The sequence below is a fragment of the Astatotilapia calliptera genome, chromosome 10 (genome assembly GCF_900246225.1).
Source record: "Astatotilapia calliptera chromosome 10, fAstCal1.2, whole genome shotgun sequence".
Classification (NCBI taxonomy): domain Eukaryota; kingdom Metazoa; phylum Chordata; class Actinopteri; order Cichliformes; family Cichlidae; genus Astatotilapia; species Astatotilapia calliptera.
The window spans coordinates 11,160,666-11,178,779 of record NC_039311.1 but is presented as its reverse complement, the minus strand read 5'-3'; the positions used below and the strand labels follow the sequence as shown (position 1 = coordinate 11,178,779).

General features: G+C 41.1%; 2 protein-coding genes across 2 annotated transcripts in view; both read right to left on the bottom strand.

Annotated features, from left to right (window-relative positions):
- abr (ABR activator of RhoGEF and GTPase) overlaps window positions 1-4,459 on the bottom strand; it is a 119,128-nt gene extending 114,669 nt beyond the window's left edge. Inside the window, exon 1 of the mRNA XM_026182397.1 lies at window positions 3,358-4,459. Within this exon, the coding sequence (XP_026038182.1) occupies window positions 3,358-4,174 (817 nt within the window). The 5' untranslated portion in view covers window positions 4,175-4,459. The remainder of the gene's footprint in view (window positions 1-3,357) is intronic.
- Window positions 4,460-7,158: 2,699 nt separating this feature from the next.
- Window positions 7,159-16,452, bottom strand: aspa (aspartoacylase). The gene is made up of 6 exons (XM_026181087.1): window positions 16,080-16,452; window positions 14,076-14,271; window positions 11,563-11,656; window positions 10,660-10,767; window positions 8,481-8,590; window positions 7,159-8,286 (listed from the first exon to the last, which is right to left on the bottom strand). Exons 1-6 carry the CDS (start codon window positions 16,319-16,321, stop codon window positions 8,095-8,097), a joined length of 942 nt encoding a protein of 313 aa, XP_026036872.1. The 5' UTR covers window positions 16,322-16,452; the 3' UTR covers window positions 7,159-8,094.
- Window positions 16,453-18,114: the final 1,662 nt, after the last annotated feature.

The following is an 18,114-nucleotide window of genomic DNA, read 5'->3' as shown; positions in this document are numbered from 1 at the left end:
GAATTTCAACTCCAAATGAAGCAAAGAGTAGTGCCACAGCGTCGGTACTCATAACACAATGCCTGTTTGTTACTTCTCCATTTTTGGCTTCTGACCCAAACTTTAAAAACTGCCACTTTTCCAAATCCCTGCACATCAGCCAAACCAGTCAGTAACCACCAAATCAATGAGCAGAGCCATAACAATGAAACTGTGAGCTTACAATTAGTGTCAAGCGTTCCATAATCCTTTCATATTTAAAAGAACAGAACAGACTAGGGAACTGGGGATGTGTCACAGTGTATTAAAAAAAAAAGCCTTCCTCAATCTATTCTCATGTTTAAGTTACTCATTCACTCCTGACTCATGATAAGCAAACCATCTCCGTCAGTATTGCCAAACTTCTTAAAACAACGCCACAGAAAGACGTGACTCCAGTTTCCTGGATTAGTATTTAAATTATTACTTAAGCTCAGTCTTTGCTTCCAAGTAAATTATTTTCTTAGAGTCCTGCCCTACAGTTTACGAGGGAATTTCTGACCACTGTGAGCGCCTCTGATGAAAGGACGCCTTAAAGAAAATGTTCTGCGTCGCTTTTTGTTGACAGTTGGACGAGTGGTCCGATGGCATGCGTTGTAAATATGGAAGTAGACATAAAGGATGTTTGTCCAGTCCAGCACACAGACAGGAAATATGGGGAGACACATGCAAGGAACTGCAAGCACCTCTGCAGTTCAATATTTAGCACCTCTCACCTCAGATACAAAGTGTCACGGGCGAGTGTTCTCCACAACCCTTTCTTCTTTCAGAAAACATCTGTGCTTCGTCCCTTTTGTCTTTTATTCATATTTTGTCTCCCTTCTCTCTACAATTTCCCACTTTATTCTGCTTTCCCGTTTGGAGTTTTTAGAAACCACTGCCCAGCCCTTACCAGAAATTATACTGAGGCCTGTACGAAACTCTTACAGGCCTCAGACACAGGAAGAGACAATGTGCCACAAATGTCATAAAGACTTGTGGCAATGACATAAAGTAGCTCAGTGCCAAGTTAAACAAATCTTAACTTTGAGGTGCGACCTTTAAGTGACTAACAACAGCATGGAAGAAAAATCTTGACTAACTTCAAACCACCTTGTAGACTAAAGCTCATCACTGACGTTTCTACAAATAAAGACACAGCCCTAGCTAAAATAAGATAAGCTGACATTATATACGTTTACCAGAACCATGCATTGCAGCAGTGAAATGCACAACATGCACAGCCACCTCTATGCTGGTTTTCTGGTTACTCATACAACTTGTGAGGTGTTTCAACTCCTGAACTCACTGCGTCAAACAGCACTTGCATGACATCAGAACAGGACTTTAAGTCCGTTTACAATAAATCCACTGACTAACATCCCAACATGCTCAATATGACTCATATCATAAAAGACGCCAGACTGTTCAGTGCATGTGGCTGTATCTGTATTTACCACCAACTGAACTGAAGCTCCTTCAAGGGTGATGTGACACTATAGACCTCTTACAGATCGCTGATATAGAAAGGGAACATTTTGTCTTCAAGGTCAATATAGACAATGTAGAGTACTTCACACAAGTGAAGATGGTTTCATTTAACTGGTAACCTTCTAATCTACATGATTAAAAAGCCAGTGGTATGCTCGAGTGGGGCTTTGCAAAGGAAATCCTGTCCTTATCTTTACACCTACTGCTTACCTTATCCTGCAGTAGGTCTGTTATAACAGGTGGTAGTTCTCCTAATGTCTGATATCTACAACACCACTTAGAGCATTTAGTCTATTATGGATCTGTTCCTCAGCCACACTTATACAGGGTTTTATTTGTTTCATGAAATCCACTCCATCCAGCAGAGTCAGGTAGTCATACGCTGATAAACATTTTCTTCTTGATCAAGCAAAAACAAAATTAATAAAGTAAAAGTACTGATCTGTTACGCAGATCTCTATTATTTGAAGGTAAATTCAGCTTAATATTAACTAGGGTTTGGAGTTACATGCAAGACACTTAGTAGAAATAAAAGTCATGGCACAAGTCTGACTTGTGTGAGAACATTGAAGAGCAGTTATTAAGAGAAGTTATTCTAGGCAACTGTGTTGCTTTATTGACCTTTGTTTTTTTGTTGTTGTTGTTTTTTTTTGGGGGGGGGGGGGGGGGGGTGGTTATATTGGTAAATGAAACAACCTGAGCAACTAAGGCGTAAAAATAAGTCAGAACACAGAAAAACATATTTCCAACAGAACAAGTGTGACATTTGGTCTAAAGACCATACCCTTTGCTTTTTAAAAGAATGGCATTTCCTTGACACGCCCCATTCAGCATGCAAAAATAAGCTACTGGAGACTACAGCAGAGAAACAGGTGTTTGCACTGTGCATTTGTCCAGGACAATACTACAAATATTTTGTAACATCCATCCATCCGCTTCCGCTTATCCTTTTCAGGGTCGCGGGGGGCGCTGGAGCCTATCCCAGCTGTCATAGGGCGAGAGGCAGGGTACACCCTGGACAGGTCGCCAGTCTGTCGCAGGGCTAACACACAAGGACAGACAACCATTCACACTCACATTCACTCGCACATTCACACCTAGTGGCAATTTGGATTATCCAGTTAACCTATCCCCACAAGTCTTGCATGTCTTTGGACGGTGGGAGGAAGCCGGAGTACCCGGAGAGAACCCACGCAAACACGGGGAGAACATGCAAACTCCTATTTTGTAACAGCACTCAGCAATTAGTTTGGCACACGGTAAACTTGTTTTTTCTCCGTGGGTGAATCTGAAAAGCTAAAATGGGGTTACATGAATACACCTCGTCTTGCGTTTTAAACAAATAAAGATCATCTCTAAACCAGGCACACTCGTGCCAAAATACAGACTGATTTCGTATTATTATCACTGACTAACATAAGTGCATTTGCATCTGCTGAGATTTCCTTTATTTTCACTGTGGAAGGAGGAAGTAAGAGCCAGAAACCGATGAATTGCATAACACTGCTGATCAGCTGTAAATGACTGAGTACTGGAGCACAAAATCAATTGCAGTACTCATACTGGTTGCTTAAAAAAAGCACCCTGCAAATAAAAACATGCCACATTTAATTCAGTTTGAAGTAAGCTGCTACCTGTAGATATGATTTATGGAGCCTTGGGTCTTCCCTTCCCTGACATCGGTGCCTTTGACACGTTTAAAATGCTTGACTACAGATCCCATCTGGCTTTTACACTATAAATCCAGAATTAAAGCCTAGCTTAGCTGCCAATGATCTTCCAACCAGGCCATTTCATGTAGTAAAATCTAATTTACATATTGCACTTCTTATTTATAGCCATTACCGGCGACAGTGGTGTTGACATTACCTGCGGAAGAGGAGTCATCGTGGTCGGAGCTCAGGTACCCATCACTCCTCCTCTCTGGGGTGCTGCACCCCGAGCCTCGGGAGGGTCTGCGTTGAATGTGGGGGAAGGACGGTGACAGTCTGCCATCATCGGAGTCAAACTCCCTGCTGTGGCGGAAAGGCCGCCGGCTGTCCCGGTGAGCGCTGGAAGTCTTCTGACCGTCTCTTCCCGCAGTCTTTGGTGCCAACAAGTTATTCCTGACGAAATTTTCATTCAGCTCCAAATCCTCATATTCCCGGTCGCTGCCTTCCTCGTTGTCATTTGCACGCTGGACGATGGCAGGGGCCGTGTCCACTCTACAAAACATGGGCTTCTGTGGCGGAACCGGGATAGGGACTGGTTTGCCCATCTTGCCGCTGAACCTGCCTCGCTCCCGGCCGAAGGAGCTGGTGAGCCCCGCTGTGTTGCTACCCGCAGCGTGGTGCTTCATGCCACCGGGGTCCAGCGCCTTCATCCTCCCCTCGTCACGCTCGGCGTCCCGCCGCGGCGGTTTCCTGATATTCTCCGTTTTGGAAAAGGTCGACATGTCAGCGTTAAAGTTTTCATCTTTGCCTTCAAACCTTTCCGGGTCGTTTCTCTTCTGTCGGGCCACGGTGGTCTCCAGGTAAATCACCTTGAATTTCTCCTCTGCCAGAGCCTTCTGGAGCCTCTTCAGGTTGGCTTTGCATGTCTCCAGCTCGGACTCGATGTCCTCTACAGAGTTCAAATCCATCTGGGGTACTTTTCCGTCGGGAAATTCTTTCCTCCAGTGTTTTTCGAATTCCTCCTGCTCCCACATATTGATGTTCACGCGGGGCTTCACGCCCGTCGCAGTCTTGTCATGCAAGTCAGAAAATATTGAAGCTAACTGTTGTCTTCACCGACACTGTCGCGTAAATCCACGTTCCTTTCTCACTTGTTTTCCGGAAAAGAAAAAACAAACAAATAAACGGTATTAACTTGAGCACTTTCTGACCATCTTGCACCTCCTACACGTAACTGGCGCACGGCGCACTCCTGCGTTTAATGCAGACAAGTTTGCCACTACGCTGAAAAGTTTCGAGACTTCCTGTATCCAGACGTGGTGCGTTCAGGTGCCGCTGGGAGAATTAATGTGGCCATGGTTTCGTGACAGCATTATCCAATCAATACCGCGGATTCTGAAGTGGATGTGTGCGGTATAGCCTGGTGGCAAAAAAAAAAATGTTTAAAAACAAGCAAACAGAAAAAACAACAACAACAAATAATAATAATAAAAAACAATTATTATAAGGATGAGGGCAGGGATGTTAGAATATTATAACTCATGACTAATATTTCCATCGATTGCTAACACTGTATCTGCGGATAAACTAACCAGTTTTACTTGAACGCTATTCTTGAATTTCTTTTCACACCTTATAATAATAATAATAATAATAACATTAAAAAAATCCGACAGGATCTGAATGCAACAAGCACTGCTACAGGAAAGCAACCGTGCTTGGTGGTGCACATTTAAAAGAAATTATATTCCAGATAAAGGTTGATCTGTTTGGTAGTTTGTATCTTTGCCAGTTCAGTCTATTGTGAAGAAACACTGCTGATCTAAATATACTGTCAACTTGTTTCTATTCTGTTGTTTGTGGTTTTCTATTTTAGCCACACTGGTGGTCTGTTGAACAAAGATGCTGAACAAATCTTGTTACAGTGTTGACACATTTTAAAAACCTTTAATGATATACAGGAAGCTCAAAAACCTGCAAGTTGCTTTAAATGACACAAAAAATTAATTCCTCCTGACCACATTTCAGCTGCATACATATATACACGGGCACACTGGGCAGCATGTAATGTTGCAGACCAAGCAGACTGAAAGCAGATGTTTGGTTTGCTTCCCTATAGCTACAGGTTTCGGTGGTTTGACATTAAGGAAGGGACGAGGCACTTTTCTTTTTTTCTTTTTTTTTATCTATCAGGTAGCTTGTTATCTGTCTGCAGAGGAAACAAAAATACTGCAGGAACTCATGTACAAAAACCTTTCACACGCACCTGTCTCTTCAATGCTATAACTTCAAGCACACATCCTCCTTCTCCTCCTTGTTTTCAAGCCTGCTAGTTAACGATTGCTAAACAGTGTGTTGAAAAAAAGGTCAACTTGATTCCCCATCTTGATTTGTGGCACAGCAGAAAAATATTTATTGGACATTTAGCTGGTAAATAATTAAGTATGTGTCATTTTGAAGACTCTCCATGTCTGTGATTTTCATATGAACAGAGCCCATCTCTGGGAGACTCATCTTCCATAAAAAAGTAAACGTAAAGCATGATTATCAAAATTCATGCAGCTATGTCCTGATAATATTAAAGAAGAGCCTGGTAAGAAGCCAGACAGGAGCCTTCCAGTAAAATAGAGTGTAATGCTATACAACATAGAAGAAAGTTATCTGTGCAGACAGAGAGAGGCGGGTGCAGGCAGAGATGGGTGCTTGGTATTTCTGAGTGCCCATTTGGATAACCGCCCAGAACTGAAAGATCATTCTCCTGAAAGCTTTCAGTGGCCATTGATCCGCACTCATTGCAAGCCTGGGGGCCTGTATTGGGTTACTGTAATGAATAGTCTACAAAGACTACGACCAGCTATGAAGCTAGATTACCAATCACAGGCCTGATACGACAAAGAAAGCATAAAACGTGGACTTTTCCTGGTTAGTCTACAAGTTATAATGAAGACAGCTAGCTTTGGGGACTGCATAAACATGACTGTGTAGCTGATCCAGCCATACTTCTCATGCTTTACTCATTTCATCGCTTAACATCAGTGAAACACACACCAAACAAGTTTGCTCAGTGTGTGGTATTCAGTCGACAGATACCTGAGTGGGTAAACGATGCAGAAGAGTGTGCACAAAGCTGGAATTCTGCTTTAATTACATTTCGCAGCTACAACCACACCTACCACACTGATCAGAGGTGCTCAATAGATAACCAGAATGTAACAATATTATAAAATGCCTGTTAAATGAGTTCCCTTTTGTGTGAGTGTGTGTCATATATTCACAGCTTAAATAACACCTCCAGCCCAACAAGCTGTGGGTATGTACTCCGTGTTACTATCAAACCCTTTTTAGTGAACATATTCTTAAACTTTTCCACACACCTCTCAGCACTCCTTCACCTCCATTCAAATCCAGATGCCTTGGATTCCTGAAACACTAAACTCAGATAGTGACTCGAATTCTTTGCTGCCATCAACAAAAAGAGAGACGCATGAACAAACTATCCAGCTATGTTATAATTACAGCACTTAGTGTCATTGTAAATACATATGGGTGCCCTCTACGGTACGGCACATGTATAATATATAAAATATATAATATTGTAAGTGTCAAAGTTGTATTGAAGCTTATACCTAAAGTCTTATGGGACAAGAGTACTTGAAATAAAGGCATTGAAAGTGCACATATTGAAACATATTGATGGGTCAAGTGTTTAAAAAAAAGAAAGAAAAAAAATACCACACAAGTAGAGAGCTGCAATTTTTCCTTAGTGGGTCAGCAGCTCTGTGATCAGGAGAGCTGCTGTAAAAGTGGATAGGTTCTTGTGACACATGATGCACCAGTGACACACAAAGGAGCAAAACAACTGGCTCGGACACGATTCCACCGGCTGCACCCTCCAGTATATTCTGTACTGCACCACAGTGCATGGTGTGAGGGACTTTAATCAGTGGTTGCATGACGCCCTCTTGTGGCCACATGCCCTGCAGGACTAAACGAGCGTGAGTCAAAGCAGCACACATAGTAAAACACACAGTAGTACAACATTTATTGGTAGGATCATTTCCGCAGGACTTCTAGTACAGTGAATTTCACTAATCACAGAAATGATTCTAACAGATATATTGCTCAAGTCTAAGACCACAGCGAGACACTTTGGGACAACATAAAGATGAAAACATTAAAAAGTAAATATGCTTTCCAGGATGCGAAGTTCTATGCATCCCTTTGAAAGCAAACTTACAATACAAGTATATCAAAATAGACAGATATATTATAAAAACACATCTCACACTGCATCTGGTTTATGTGGGAGAGATCTTAGACTGTAATCGAAACTTTTAACCGAGACATAAAATCTACAAAACTCTACTCCAGATTTGTTGCACAACTGTCTCTGAAATCTCAGTTAAGGCAAAAAAAGGACAGCACCACAGATGCAACCAACGGAGTTACAGGTAGGTAGTATCAAAGGCCACAAAACAACCCCCCACCCCTACACGTGATACAAATATATTTTCAGAAAAAAGACAAACATCTACAGTTTGAGTCAAAAGTTTGCAGGTGACGATCCTCTACACAGCCTTCCTGAGCAGTAGTTGGAAACGTAAAAGGAGTGTTTAGGATGATTGAGGAGCCATCAATGATTAGGCCTAGTCTTTAATATAATAAAAATCTAGTTGATTTAATGTAAATATGTACAATATCATAAATACTTCTCACAATAATATAGTAGTCTTCAGATCAAAGACTGTCACAGTGCCTGCACAAATGTTCTTTGCATAGTTAAGTGATTTTCCGATAGTGAATGCATAAAAACCTAAATCAGTTTGTAAAAGATGGAATCTAACCTGCAGGATTTCTGCTGTTTTCTAACAGAGCAAAGTGCAAAATCTTGATACAGTTTGCTCCTGTGGCTAATACATAATCATGATTGCTGTTAGCCTTAAGAAACAGTTCTTCATGCTTTTATGATGGCACTTGCTACCAAGGTTTCTCGCCTGGTGGTTATAAATGCCTGTTGTTTCTCATAATAGGCTGCCTCGTTAATAAAAGTAGGATAGACCGTCCCGGAGCCTTGGTAGTGGATGGTTTTTCCATCAAATGTCTGGAACATTGGGTCACCAGGGTTCAGCGGCTCCCAGTCACAGTCCTGCAACAATAACAAGCAAGAGCCACAGGGAAAGTAACTCGAGTATGTTGTTTAAACTGAAACAATACATCCTCACGTCATCTAAAGAAATCTCATTTCCTCCTTAAAGCAGCACATTTATAGACTCAACGGTCCAAACATGACATGAATGCTAGAGATTGAAGGTGAGAGCAATTCTAAATTTGAATATTTACCTGCAGGTTGGGGTGAACCATGGCTATGATGTTTCCATTGGCGTCTCGGGGGTAGTCGATCCACTCGAGGACTCGGAAAACTTCAACTGTACAAGGAGGGAACTCCACACCTAAACAGCACAGAAAACACAGAGAGAGTATGTGAGTGGATTGGGATAACATAATGAAAGCTGGAGTTAGACTGAATTCCCAGAGTTAATGTCCCCGGGTTTAGAACAAGCCTAAAAAAATAAATAAATAATTAAAAAAGAAGAAAAATAGATTTAAATAAACATTCGAACACTATTTAACAAACTGTTTCAAGGGCAGCTTTATTATAGGTCCTCAGAAGGGTATAAAAGCTGTAGTACGTTAAGGCATCGAGTCGCGATATCTCCTAGACGACCAGTAGATCAAACATTAACATTAAGTCAGTGCAGAAATTTATCTTCACATGGAAGGTAAAGCCCCACTCTTACAGGTGAAAAGTCATCTGCATCACCTAGCAGTTGTCGAATTGAAGGGCAGCTTGTTAAAAAAAACAAAAAAACAACTCACTGAACAAATGCACCTTGCTTCCCAATTGAACTTGTCTGTTTTTTATGCTACTATACCATACTTGACTGGCACTGTGGTGCAGTGGTTACCAATTTAGCTTGAAAGCAAAACGCTCCTGGGTTCAAACCCAACAGCCTTTGTGCATGGAGTTTGCTTTGTGTGCTCTTCCTGTGCTTCTGTGGGATTTCTCCAGTTTGCACCCACAGTCCAAAGACATGCTTGTTAGGTTAAGAGGCAATTCTAAACTGGCTGCAGGTGTTGGTCTCTTTATGACAGACTGGTGAAAGGGTAACCAAACTTTTGCTAAGATGAATAAGCAGGGTAAGCAGAAGAACATTGATGGATTTATAATAGTTGCCTGATCTTTATAGAACTCTGATTGGCCTGAGAAAACCTGAAAACAGAGCTCAGAGAAGGTGCTTAAGTGCAGTCGTCACCAAAATCTTGTTGTCTACCGCTTTCTTTATTCAGCTAAATCTAACTCGTGACATTGCTATCAAACAGATAAAGATAATATGCATTATATTACCTCTGCATTATTACGTATGTAGATTTTTCACTCTGGACCACAGTAACGAGCTCAGTAACATTTTAAAACTTGGTTTTGATTTTATTTATTTTTTGAAGTACAGATTAGTGGAAAAAAAGACGTTACCTTTACTTTATATTAAGATGGGCATAAAATACACAGTAAAACATAAATCAAACTAATGTCACACAATGGACAAGTTGCCAAGTTTTCATGAGATTGTTCAACTGTGATTTGAAACCAGAGTGTCCTTGTTCAACCTTAGGAATTACACACGAGGTTTGGTAATGTTTGGCAGAGCTCTGACATTAGGCAACCATTTCACCTGCACTCAGCTGTATTCATATGCAAGTAGCAGTGCGGAACAGGAAGGACAAATGCTTCTGAAGTTTTAGTTTCCCTGCTTAATGGGGGGGGGGGGGCTATCCTTCTGAGCAAGCCTTGTATAGCTAAAGGACTTGTTTCATCATGCTGCTCAGCTGCAAAGCGCAGGAACACCGCTTCAACACCATGCCAGAACATTCATTATCACCACGGTGGTCCTAAGACAGAAGACTACCACCCCAGTGCCAGCCAGTCCCTAATGACATGGAAACTGACCAACTCCCAGTTAGCGGCCCTTTCAACGGCGGGACAGTTGGGGAAACCAACAGCCTGCAATTCTAACTTGGCACAGATCGCATGTTTCCGTAAAGATATGAGGGAAACGCTGCCCTGCACCTAAACACTGAGAACACTCTTTCGTTTAGGGGGGGGAGAACGAGCCGAGTGGAGGCGTAACGCAGATAAATTTAGAGAGCGAGGACTAGGTACATCTGGATGAGTCAGATGGTCACCCATGGGCATTTTGTCACAAAACGTTTCTCATCACAGGGATGCTGACAGATGGTAAACAACTCTCTTTTCTATTATATAACACATTATGAATCACACTTGCTGTTTTTGAGCCCAAATTCTGAACACTGTTTAATACTTTGTAACTTCTGTAAGAGCTACTTCAGAGGTCATTCATTCTTCACACTATGCTGCAGTGCTATAACCCTTTAAAGTCTTGTGACACAGCCTGTTGTCATGTAGCTAAATGTGACTACAGCTTAACACTTCAAGTCTCACCTTCATTAAAGAGTTCAATAAAGTCCAGAGCATGTTTCAGTATCACTCGCATGGCTTCAAAGATGTTGCTTCTTAAAACACCTTGAGGCTGAGGACCCACTTCCAAACCTGCATAGAAGAAAACAATCAAATGATTCATCTGCAAGTAAAAGATTTTCTACCAGCTGAACGTATACTCCAGTTAGATATGTTAAACGTGTAAGGGCTAAGGGCTAGCTGGGATTTGTCGAGGGTGGCACACAACCAAACATGACTGTACTCGATGCAGTGGCTGCTCTGCAAGAGTCAGTAAAAGTCATACACGGTTGCATGCTCGAGAATCATGGCTACACAGAAAACAGGCACAAGGCCTCAGGTTTAATATAGGAAACTGAAACGACAACATTTAAAAGACCACAAAGAGATACAAAATGACCACAAAAATGTGCAAAATGACGAAAAAGCATTGAAAATGGCAAGAAAGGGATGAAAAACCACAGAGGAAACAAAAAGAACTCCAAATAACTGCGATACGACCAAGCGATTAAAATAAATGCGATCGAAAGACCTAATTACCAAATCAACAATTAAGAAATGATTCACACTTTATTCACCTAGGGGTCATTTTTAACCCAAGGACAACACAAGGGTTAAGCTTACAAGTGCCCATAATGATATTTGTTATTCTGTACACTGTTAGTCTGTAAAATATGCTAGAATCACCACAAAATTGACCACAAAGACACACCACACAGCCAAACACCACCTACAAAGCAACTAGAAAGTGCTGAAAAACAACAGTTTGTGTCATTACGTGCTCGGGGTTGAACCCCCTTCTTTAAAACAATGGCTTTAAAACCTGTTTTTCTTAATCCACCTCTGCCACTGTCCACAGATAAACCTGGCTGGACTACAGAGACTCACCAACAGGGTGCTTGGCGACAGAGCGTGAAGTGGAATATTTCAGAAGAGGATGTTCATTCATCAGAACAAGACAACTGGCTGGAGCCATGGCTTTCTACAAGACAAGAGAACAAGAACATCATATAAAAAGCAGATAAAAGAAAGCCAAACACAAACGCACAAAGGCAAAGGTGTTACGGTCGTGCTCGATAGAATGGAAAATGAAATCTAAACCAACTAACGCTGTATCAAAAACGACTGTGTGGGGAATGAAGTTTAAGCTGGTGGGCTATCTTCGTTTGTCAGCAGAGGCTCGAAATCCTTTTCAGAAGGAACACCATCATAGTGGTCGCCTTCATCATTAAATTAAAAGCTGTTTCTCTAACATTAAACTGGCAGCGGTTCAGATCATCTGCCGAGGGGTAAATCCTTCAAAGTATGAGACAGAGTAATCGGTACCGTACTAGACCTGAGCCCTTTTCTACCTTGTGCGTTTGCGATTATCAACAAACACGAGCAAAGCGCCTGAAGTCACAGCATCTAAACCGGAGGCATTTACTAAGCTGGTGAATATTTATGAAGTCTATGAATCCTTATATAACTGATGTCTGTGTATTGGTGGGGCAGTTTACAGTTTTAAAACTTAAGAATGCATTTCCCGTGAGGTGTATTGTACAAAAGACATGTTGCTTTTGGCTTCATTTCTCCTCCCTGCAGGTGCTCACCATGGTTTGTTATTAAGAACGAGAAAGGAATGCAACAGCTGGCATTTTAAGATGGAAGTTAATGTAAAGTAATAAGAGGGGTTTGCCTTGTCATTACCATGAAGCAATGTGAATTTTCGAGGTTGTATTAATGTCTTAAAACAAATTATTTATAAAGATTTGCTGTCTCTGGAGCATTTTATGCTTCTTTGTTAGTTCCCATGTGGGATTTAATCAGTGTAAAGCTGTTGTTACACATGCAGTTTATCACTAAAATATTTGAGAAGTCCAACACTGGACAATGTCCTGATCAGCCAATAGCCAACACTGTTTTGGGCTAAATGATACCCAAACGCACTGTTGATTATTTTGGCACCTTTATCCCATTTGGTAGTCAGCAAAGAAGTCCTGTGTTACAGTCATGTATGAAACATTTTGGGAGGGCAGATCTAGTTCAGCACCATGTTGATTATGCTGAGACCTTCTGGTACAGCAGCTCTCCACAATAAACATGCCACAGACTCCTCTGAGAACAAGCTTGTTAGGGTTACGTCCAAGATTTTTGGACAGATCTGTGACATTTATGAAATTCTCGTTGTTACAGTGGAAAGAAGAATTGCTTGAATTAAAGTTATGTTTTACTGGCAGAATTATAACTTTTGGTTACACCAGAGAAAATCAGGTGTTGTTACATAATTATTACAAAGTGTTGACTAACGATATTCTCTTTCAGATTGAAAGGTTCCAAGGACAAAAATAAATGTATACATTGCTGCAGTGCTTTCAAAACAGTGACTTTACCCTTTTTTTTGTGTTAAATCCACAATCAATTAGAGCCCTGTTTGTTTTGTTGCTCTCCTTAGTCATCACTATTAAGTAGCTTTCATTGCATGTGTTTTTGTTTTAGTTGGTTTTGCTTGGATTGAACATCTGGCATCTCCTCCACTTGTCCCTTGGGAGGCCCACTAAAAAGGGCAGGAATAAAAAAATAAGCATTTAGTTCTTTTTATTTTATTCTCAACAATGTAATTATAGCCCAGTTCATCTGTACTTACTTTACTTAATGCTGTCAGATAAAATCCATCTTGTAAGAGAGACACTGAACATCTAATGGTTTATATTATCTCCTAAGGCTCATCTGGGAATTTGGCTGAGAGTACAAAGACAACAAGGATCCTTCTGGGGTATTTGGATGAACCTAACATGGATGGATTTACATCTCTCAACTATCTCAACTAAAGCTCAGCAAACAGATCAGCCTCAGACGGAGGTCAGAGAACGACACAGGTTGAGAAGTTGAGCTACATCTCGTGTTTCTCCACATACTGCACAGTGTGCAGCACAGACTATGAGTGGAACAATCATGCAGTAATATTATACAGTCGCAATGATGCCTGCTGAATAATGATATATAATTTGGACTTTCTGCAAATATAATGGCAGCACTTGATGACAGTGATTGTTTTATCTCGTTTAGGTCTCAGTACTCTTTTTTTTCCATGTTAACCATCAGTCGATTTTTAACAAACTGCAAATCTTGCCAAACTACTCTTTTCATCACTGATTAAGCTTGCCGGTCATTACAGTTGAAGTGCGTGGTTAAAATGTCTCAACGGTTGTAGAGAAAAGGTTCCACAAAAGCTCCTCTCAAATACTAGAAGTTACTGGATGTAACTACAGTTCTGTGAGCATAAGTGTAGCGCCCCAACAGGCTTCACCACTGTTTGTGTAAACTGGTCAGAGGGGTGGTCAGATTTTAGGGTGTGATAGCTCTTCTCATAAAAAAGTCCCTACAGTGTATATGTTTGTTTGTATTCTCAAGGCCGCCACCTTTATGTAGTTCATCATCTGCAGATTGAAGTGGTCTTTGGAGCTTTCCAGAATCAGAGTGCAGCCCATGTTGGATGTCGTGTTGTGAAGGTCAAAGATGACATCGTAGGCCTCCGGGCTTCCTTTGGGACCAAATATCCTGTTGATCTCCTGGGCTCTCAGCACCTCATAGGGCAGGTCATTTCCACCTGGGGCACTGCAGGGTGTGTGCAAACACATAAAGCATGTTAGAGCTGCCACAAGCCTAACTATTCACATACTATCACACAAGTCAGCTCAAAGAACAATGAATCATGTTAATTATTTACACAAGAGTGTCCTACATACACTTTAACCTAACGGTTGGCTAAAAGGGAAAAGGCTAGTATGTCGGGGTTAAACTCCACATGCAGAACTTCATGGTTAAAGTATTGGCAGCCATGGAGTCAATGCTGGGAAGTAGTAGCTGCATTCAGTAGGCCAGTGGCCTCCTTCTGTCAAAGTTAAGAAGAAACTGTATTCATTAACTCCAAGTCTTAGGATCTTTCCAAAGTGTATTTTGCCCCCGGGCCGTGCTCTGACCAGAGGACGAGTGCTGCCCACTTTCACGCTCTTATAAAGCATTTCAAAACACCAACCAGTCTAGGTCATTCTCCACGCTATAGCAGAATAGCACCTCTACTGTCTGTGTTGTTTTGCCTCCCTCACATCTGTCATTTACTCCCTGTTTTCAGAGACTGTCCGGTATTGTCTGGACTGCTGGGAAATAAGCACACAAGCACAGTGTAAGCAGCAGCTGATGAAGTGGACTCCCAAAATTCATCTGAAGGGGTCAAGCGGGTGCTAATTTTGAGGGAAGATGTCATTCTATACAAGCGGGGGGGGGGGGGGGGGGGGGGGAATGACATCATGATGAGCTGTTTTTGGAAAGAGTCTCCAACTGTTTAATCTTCTTATATGTTGCCTTCAGAGAGGCCAAATAGTGAACATGCTGGAGAGCGCTGAAGAAGATCTTAAAGTGTCAACTAATGCTTGTACGATGAGGCCGGAACGCTTCACTCATTCGGTTTGAGCTCTGGGCATCACTTCAGCTTCACTGCTAAGAAATTATGTGTCACCTCTGTATATGCTCAGCGCTCAATTCACTTAAGTGATATGGTGCTAGCTGCACTCCATTAAAAGGGCTACTACAAATGATGAAGGATATTTTTCAATGAGAATTTTAGGAAAATATTATGCAGCAATAATTTTAAAACTGTACTTCAGTAAATGCATACAGATGACAGGGAAAATGCACACCATAATAACACTTTGTATGATTAATGAATAGATGCTGTTATCCAACCACATTTCTAAATGGGCTGTGTGCACGAACAGACACAAGGGATCACAAGGGCCAGCGTTTGCGTAAGACTTCGTTTTACGGTGTAGTGCACATGAAAAAGAACAAACAAACAAACAAACTAAAAAACGTCTTCAATCATTTGCAGCTCGGTCACGTTCCGCTCACGTTTTTCCTGCAGGCCGACAGTCAGCTGAAGTTCGGGAGGAGGGGACTTGCTGCTCTGCTCTTATTGGCAGAGGGGGGCACGGAGGGGGAGACGCCACCGATGGTAAACACACACGTCCCAGCTTACCTGCCATAGTAAAGCTTTGATGGCAAAGTCCACGTGATGGATCATATTTTAAAGACATGTGCAGCCCCTTTTCTTTCTTACGGATACATTGATATGTCGCGTTGTGTTACGTTGACTCATTTGTCCGGTACAGCGCACACATGCAAACGGCTATGCCAATAATATTGCATAATTGTGCAGTCATTAGATTTTTCCACGGACTGTAGGGACATCTTCCACTGCTTGGTTGCGATTAATTAAGACAAACATCTAGTATGCGTGGGTGCCCTTTCTTTAGCTGACCCAGTTCAAAATAAAGCCAGTAAATCCTGACGTTACATCTCTTACACGCCAGCAGGAAGTTACCATTCAACATGTAGTTCAACAGAGACTCCAGAGGCGTACCTACCTTAGGTTTTCTGGGGTGAAGGCTCGGTTCAGATCCGTGTCTACATATCTGGTGCACTTCTCCACAGCCTTGGGATTGGTGATAAAAGGTACGGCCTCGACTCCCTTCCTCTGTATTTCGGTGCCGTTCTTCGTCCACAGGTTAACGAGCGTCACGCCTGACATCTCGTTTCCGTGTGTCCCTCCGAAAATCGCCACTCTCCTCGCCTCGCTGAAGCGCGCCGTGTTGTTGTAAGAAGACATGCCCGGGTGGTAGTAACTGTGCAGAGTGTGGATGAAGACACGCTGGTCTCCTTGGCGTAAGAAGCAGAGGAAAAGTTCTCCAGCTTGGAGCTTCCCAGCCTCGCTGTTTAAATGCCTGTTGACGCCGCACGCTTACGTAACGTGCCCGCTGGGTTGCCGTGGTCAGTCACTGTGCGTGGAAAAAAAAAGTTGAACACGGATAACTGGGGTTGCAGGCGAAACTCCCGTTAACCAGGTTCCTCCCACTGTTTACCTGTCACTGTCAGAACTGTGGACAAGAAGAGTTTCCGGTGATGCTCTTTCAAAATAAAACGTTACTTACATTAAGTAGTCATTTAAAGAGGGATCCAAAAAGAACATTGAAAACCCTAAACCTATAAATATCCTGATTCTAGTACTTTCAGTTGTCTTTTAATGTGTACTAGTATTAGTGAGGCCAAATAGTGAACATTTTGGATACACACACATCATAACTCGCTTACTCTGGAAACATTTGTGGTAAACTGCACTGTAAAACCTAATATTGTGCTCACTTAAAAATTAAATTGAACGAACTCAGTTTTTATCACCTTGTTATTAACATTCGGTTTACTTAAGTTAGTAATTTCATTCAAAAAGCTGATCAACTCAAGTAAACTGGAAATTTTGCTTTTCAGTGGTGGAATGTAACATTTACTCTATTCCGTACTTAAATAGGCTGCAGCTCACATGTTGAGCCTTTGGCTTTCCTTTTATGTTTCTCTCTATTGCCGCGTTGCTATATTTTATTTCATTATCTGACAGTTTATTATTATACTGTATATGTTTTATATATATATATATATATATATATATATATATATATATATATATATATATGTGTGTGTATATATATATATGTATGTATATATATATATATATATATATATATATATATATATATATATATATATATATATATATATACATATATATATATATATATATATATATATATATATATATATACATATATATATATATATATACACACACACACATATATATACATATATATATATATATATATATATATATATATATATATATGTTTTGTATATAAAACATACACAGCTGGGTTACTTATTTGTAAATACAACTAAAATTATTAAATAGTAAAAAATTTTATTTGCTTTTTCTCGTTGCCCTTTTCTTGTGTGTCTTTTTTGTTTTTTATTTTTAGACAAAAACAAAGAACTAGATTGAGAGCGTGCATCTGAGGTCATACCAGGGGTCTCCAACTCTTGTCCTCAGAGCTATTGTCCTGCAGCTTTTAGATGCATCCTTGTTCCGACACACCTGAATTAAATGAATGGCTTTTTACCAGGCCTTGATGGCATGCTGAAGAGGTAATTCAACATTTCATTCAGCTGTGCTGGGGTAGGAATGCCTCTAAAAGCTGCAGCACAGCAATTTTAAATAAACCCATATTAAGTGGTCTTTTTCATTAACATTAAAGCATGACTTAACAGAGAAACAGACAAAAGACAGTCTCCTTTGAGTAGAAGGATATGGTTTGAAAATGCCATGTCTCTACTTTCCTCCTCTCTGGCAAAGATGTTCATGGCCTGCACGGGTGTTTCTGGAATATGCTGAGCAAACTTAGGAGCAGCTGGAGAAGATTCAGCTTAAGTGGTTATTTTTGGCGTCGCTGTGATACACTGATGACTGATTTGGTGAGTAAATGTTTACTCTTATGCAAGCTTTTTTGTGCTTTCTCGCAGTTTAGCACCAGGTTTTGACCTTGCTAGCTAGCTAGTGTTAGCCTAGCTTTC